Source organism: Syngnathus leptorhynchus, chromosome 22 (genome assembly GCF_054491065.1).
Source record: "Syngnathus leptorhynchus isolate UIUO chromosome 22, UIUO_Slep, whole genome shotgun sequence".
NCBI classification, from domain to species: Eukaryota; Metazoa; Chordata; class Actinopteri; order Syngnathiformes; family Syngnathidae; genus Syngnathus; species Syngnathus leptorhynchus.
Genome location: NC_141216.1, coordinates 1,243,262 through 1,249,261, shown reverse-complemented (window position 1 = coordinate 1,249,261; position 6,000 = coordinate 1,243,262). Strand labels below are relative to the sequence as shown.

The following is a 6,000-nucleotide window of genomic DNA, read 5'->3' as shown; positions in this document are numbered from 1 at the left end:
TGAATGGAAAGAGAGAAGGCGCGGCACAGCGGAGCAGCGGAGCACTGGATTGGATTGGAAGCCTTTGACTTGTGGATGATGCCTGGCATATCGACCGCTCAAACTCAAAAGGAGGAATATGGCAAAAAAATCCACAGCAAATATAACACAAGACTCTGAAATAATTGTCCGCTTCACTTCGGTCATTGCTACCATCTTTCACTGAGTTATACAGTTATTTGTTTTTCTAACTGCAAATACTTTGTTATTGTCATCAATAAAAGAAACGATTTTGCGTGCATTTGTTTTTGGACTTAAGTAAACGAGTTGAATTAGGGTAACCAGACGTCCTCTTCTTAAAATCAAATCAAATCGAACGTTCCATTTGGAATCCGACTGACTCCAGTTCCCCTAAACTTCTTACCGGGCTTTCTTTGCAGTTGTTTAGTTTACAAAATGCAATCCACTACGTAACCATACCGACCACCAATGTGTGTTGGTACGTGCGTGTGACCGTATGCGTGGAGGTCGCGCGTCTACGCACAACCACAGACACTGCTTGTTTATTTATTTGGGACAGTGATATCGATTGATAGCCGATAGATGTGTGCACATCGATCGCACTTGTGCAGGAAGCCGCGTTGCAACGTGAAAACATAGGCACCATGTGTTCAGCGTGGATGACGTCATCAGGCCTGTCGGTCTTCCATTCAGAAGAATAGCGAAATTATTCACAAACGTCGGCTGAAGTTAGAAGAAAACTAAGATCAAACTATTATCATTATTACTATAATAATCAGCATCATTATGACAATCATTATTATTATTAATAATGATTATTATTGTGAAATAGGGTACGCCTAGACATTTTGTAATCAAGCTAAGGCAAAACAACAGCAAGTCTACTGGTCATACTTAGTGGAGTGAAATGTTATGGCAAAGCTGCCCCCTGCTGGCCGTTCATAGTAAGCGCATCAACAGCTGAGGGGCTTCATTTTCTCAGCAGTATTTTGCAAATTTGACACACAATCTACTAATGCAATGCCCCATTTTTGTTACTGCAAAATGCCCAATGACAGACTATTATGAGGGACCATCAAGACAATTGTGGATTTCTGCATAAAATGTGATGATTGATCGAAATACTTTTGGAGGTGTTAATTTTAATCCACATTTAATTTGTTAAACTATTCTCGTGGAAAGATTTCTTTGAGGTACAATACCATTACTTTTGTGTATGCACAGTCAACTGAATGTTCATGGTGGTTTGTTATGCTCATTGTTTTGAGTTTGCATTTTTGCATACTAGGAAAATAAGGATTTCAAACAAAAAATGTGGGTGTAGGCTATGTTTTGGTTTTCAAGGAGGAAAGGAAAAGGAAACTTGAAGCTAAAAGTTTGATCCACATATAACCATATTTACCACAATTATTTTCCTTGTACAGTCAAATCACAAGAAAGAAAGTGGCACAGCCGGCAGCCGTGATGGACGTGCCACCGCCTCAAATTCAATCATTGTCACCAAGGTGTCAAGTCAAACGGTGTCATGTTCACCTGACCCACACGGGTGTGTGTGTGTTTGTGTGTGTTGTTGGAACAGCAGGCTGGAATGACACAAGGTGTGAATAGGAAATTTAAAGCCACGGAGGCCGACTGCCAAGTTTATGACACCTCTGACATCCTTGTTGACTCATTCATTGAGTGCTATGAATTAATAATGTACACTTGACATGATTCTGAACTATCACCACCACAATGTGAGGGAGAGCAGTTTATGTCGGGCATAAAAGGAAAACAAAAGTTTGATGAGTGTAGAGTTTGTATTTGTTTGCCAACCATCGGGGCCAATTGATGCTGTTACACTGAGAGATTATTTTTGTTTAAATATAAGCCACATTGTCAACAGGGCGTGACGACTACAGAATGGAAAGCACCTGTCCCACATATTTCAACAAAGTGTGGCGCCACAAAAAAAAAAAAAAAAAGCGGTTGTCTAAACCTTGGACTTTGAATTTTATGCCTTTATAATCATTGATATCATTTGACTCCATACAGACATCCGTTCCTGTAAAACAAGAACACACCTTGCTCCACTGACGAATGGACCCAGTTTGACTGGTTTCTTTTGAATTGGTTGGGCGACCATTACTCAGATTTCACAACGTTTAAAAAAAAAAAAAAAAAATCCCCAAAGAGTCAACACAGTGAGCTGGAAATCAATAGAGAATAAATTCATTGAAGTGATTCCGCAAAAATGATTTCCTTAATAATCCAAAATTCTCATTTAAAAAAAAAAAAAAATCAGCTTTTCCATATGCATAAGAAAGTCAAAGCATGTTTTTGATTTAAAAATCTGCTTTGGTTTCACTATCAGGTCCAGGTAGCCTGAAACTGCTTCTCATGTAGGAAGGAGTTCCTCCATCGGCACCATCAGGTTCCCAAGATACCAGAAAATCCAGAAGATCAGGCTGATGAAAAGGACAAGAGGTCCGGAAAAGACGAAAAAATCCCAGAAACTGTAGGGAGCAAAGACTCCCACAAGGAAGAGGATGAAACCTGCCACATCCAGGAAGAGAGCCACAAAGAAAAATAGCAAGCAGCGGCCAAGATAAGCAGTGTAATTCATCCTCAAGAAGTGGACAAAACAAATTTCACCGCTTTTCTGGTTGACCTTTGAGACTCCTGGAAATAGCTCCAAGTGGAATACTCGAGAAAATCCTTGCTTGTCTCTCAGTCCACCTGCAAGACTGAACCAATGGCAACATTCTTTTTTATACCTTCAGCTTCTTGCTTATTGATGACTAGATTAGCATTGTTAGATGTTCCTCAACATTCCTGTCTTATCTCTGACCTTTGTGAATGCGGAAAACTTTTTGTGCAGTTTATCATTTATGCTACTTTTTTTTTTTCTTTTCAGGAAACGTCTTACAAAAGATGAGCTGTATGTTTCCAAGATGCATTTTGTATTCAGTGACAACAACAAAAGGTGATTCCCACAAAAGCGAGATTGGATGTGAAAAGTGGTCCTTCAGCCACGCAATGTAATCTCGGATGCATTTCCCCCCCCCCAAACACCACAACAAACAAACTGCTTGGTAAACTTTATTCTTTGAAAAGTATTTGACAGTTCCTTTTTACAAAACACATAAAAGAAAAATATATGAATTTGTTATTTACATATGAAAGACTCTTCTGTGCGCAGCCCGTCTGCGTTGAGCCGAGCTTGTCCCTGATTAAGAAATCTTTAAAAATAAATAATAAAAAAAGTGACGCTCAAGGTTTTCAGTCCTTGGAAATGTTTTGAAAAGCAGCGTTCATGGGAATCCAACCTGTGACGAAAAGGAAGAGGTATTGAACAAGTGGACATCAAGCTCGCTGTGACGGACGGCCGGGTCAGCACTTTATGCAGAGTGACACTTAATCCACACAATGGACATCAAAATGAAGTACGGGATACTGCTTGTCCTGGCGACACCTTTGGGATTTTGATTCCCCCCCCCCCCACAGTAAAATTGAACTACAAAATCGATTTCAACACATTTTTTTGAGGTATCTTATAAATCATGCTAACATATGAATGCAAGGAGTCACTCAAACTTGAGCTGAATAATTAATTCTCTGCAGGAAAATTCTTCACAGTGGACAAAACAGCAAAATGAAAAATCTTCATAAATAACCCAAAAAAAAAAACATTTATGGGAAGAAAAACATTGGCATTCAGACTGCAGTGTTTGTTCATCTCATATAACTTGGCTAAGGCACATTCAGATTTACTAACTGGAACTAGTGCGTGGTATGAATGTGCTTAAAGCTTAATTATGAGAGAAGAGGAGGCCTTATGCATCTTCTTCCCCGTCCGTCTCCCCTAGCACCATTCGTCTAGTGGATCAATAAAAAACCGCTGAGCTCCATTAAAATGCAATTGCGCCATTTGGGCCAAAGGCTGGCTGGCTTTCCACAAGTTGGCCAAAATAAAAGAGACCAGTGAAGGTGAGCACAATCAATCTATCAAATTTGCTCTTCACTTTTAGCAGAACATGTATGTTTTTAAAGACTTTTGGAACATAATGCAATATTGCTGATGGTGTCACGATACAAAGTGCCTTAGTGCGTTTGGTCCGGGAAGTTGACGTATGTGCTCAAGATAAACACAGCAGTAAAAAGATTGCAACTTCATAATCTTGATTTTCCATGCTCAGAACCTTTTTAAAAACAAGTGAAGAATTTGCACGCTACCGTACTTTCAAAACATTTTTGAAACCACATTGTAAAAGTATTGGAACACACGCGCACAAAATAATTGGCAAGTGTAGAAAATTACCCGCATGCAAATCGGTCATGTGCAAAAGCCATAATCATCAGCAAAGTCGCAAATGATGAATCACAATATAAGAAACCTTTATACACACCTTTTCGTGCAGATTCACGTCCGGGTTGTCCAGCACACCCAACTCCACGTTTTTGCGCTCAGTCTCCTCATCAAAGGCCTTATTGACGTGACCATTGGTCATTTCCCAAATAATCCGAGTGGGCTCATCACGAGTAGCGGGTCCGTTCATCTCTTTAGCAAAGTTGTTTTGACCCAGAGACTTGATGGCACTTCTGGAGAGCCTCTCAGACAGCTTCCTCGCCCAATGCGTAAAAGTCATGTCCAGGGAAGCTCTCCTGTGATCCAGTCGCACGTTGCCAGTGTACCACAAAACCCACCACACCAAACTGAAGAAAATCACAAGCGAGCCGGTGTAGATGAGAAAATCCCCATAGAAGCGTCCGTCCACGTTGAGATGGCCAAAAACCCCCACCAGGATGACAACCAGACCGACAGCATCAAAAATGATGGCGAGGAAGAACACCGGCGCGCAGTTGCCCACGCAAGTGGGAGCCATGACGGCGGAGGGCCAGATGCGGGCCCGTGGAACGGCACTCGACTCTGCAGGAGGCACATGGCGGCGATTTCACACCTGCTCAGTTTACCTGAGCGCAAGCCCCGCCTTATTTCTTACGTCATTGTAAGCCGCTGGCTCGGAAACATGTGCTGCGTTCAGGGACATACTGTAAATGTTTTACATCGGACCCGATTTCTGGCAGAACAAAACCATTAGAATAATGCACAGATTTTCTGGATACTTTCTAAGAAGTATCTATTCATGTCTTTCCCAGTGTTGGAAAGGAATCACATTTTCATCTGGTCTTGACACACTGGTATTTACCGCAAAGGTTAAGGAAAGGTGCTATAAAGGTTAGGAGATTTGACTTTCTACATCTCCCATGTGTTCTGGTAATGCTTCAAGATTTCCCCGGTAGAGCTGGGGAGATGGATGTCTCGACTTCTCTGCTTAGACTGCTGACCTTGGATAAAATAGATGGACGGACAGATTCAGAATATAGGAACTTGTTCACATGATGTTCATAATAATAAGCAACTCTCCCCAAAAAAACTTGAGTCAAATAAACAGACTTTTTTTAATGTACATTTCGAAAGGCAAGAGGCAGTGTAGTTGTCAGAATGAAAAAAAAAAAACACAATAACTTTTCAATTAAAATGAACTCAGTCAGACCTGAATAAGTCAGAAGATATTACAACGAGTAAGTCGTCATCATCACGGTGATATTTCAAGTCCAATTTATGATCCATAAACGGCCCTGTGAATTGCTCTCCATAAATATCCCTAAGTGGTCTTTTGCTTGTGCACTTCTTTGTTATTCCGACTCTCAATTTCCACCCCTATGTTGTACTCAAAACTCAACACACCCATCGTTAGTGTAAGTATCGATGATCTGGAAACTAGGACGTGGAAAACAACGCCTTGACTGACCTGCTTTTCAAGAAATCTTTCAATTGAATATTACCTTCAACAGGCAATTTGGATTCTTTTGCTGCAACAAACCTCTGTGCTTTATATCTTCAACAAAAGGAAATGCTATCTTCTCTATAAAAGGCACACCATCATTTATTTGGGCAGCAGAAATATTTCCCATCTGTGGTTACGTGCAAGACACATCATGTCACAGTCTCCCATG

At 40.8% G+C, this 6,000-nt stretch overlaps 1 protein-coding gene across 2 annotated transcripts in view; it reads right to left on the bottom strand.

Annotated features, from left to right (window-relative positions):
- Positions 1 to 3,073: 3,073 nt before the first annotated feature.
- Positions 3,074 to 6,000, bottom strand: part of LOC147039110 (transmembrane protein 238-like) — a 66,138-nt gene continuing 63,211 nt past the window's right edge. The window contains exons 3-4 of one of the 2 annotated variants that reach the window (XM_085904681.1): positions 4,389 to 5,328; positions 3,074 to 3,308 (exon numbers count right to left, since the gene is read on the bottom strand). In XM_085904681.1, coding sequence (XP_085760807.1) covers positions 3,294 to 3,308; positions 4,389 to 4,865 — 492 coding nt within the window. In that variant the 5' untranslated portion in view covers positions 4,866 to 5,328 and the 3' untranslated portion in view covers positions 3,074 to 3,293. The remainder of the gene's footprint in view (positions 3,309 to 4,388; positions 5,329 to 6,000) is intronic. The other variant, XM_085904682.1, reaches the window with a different exon arrangement.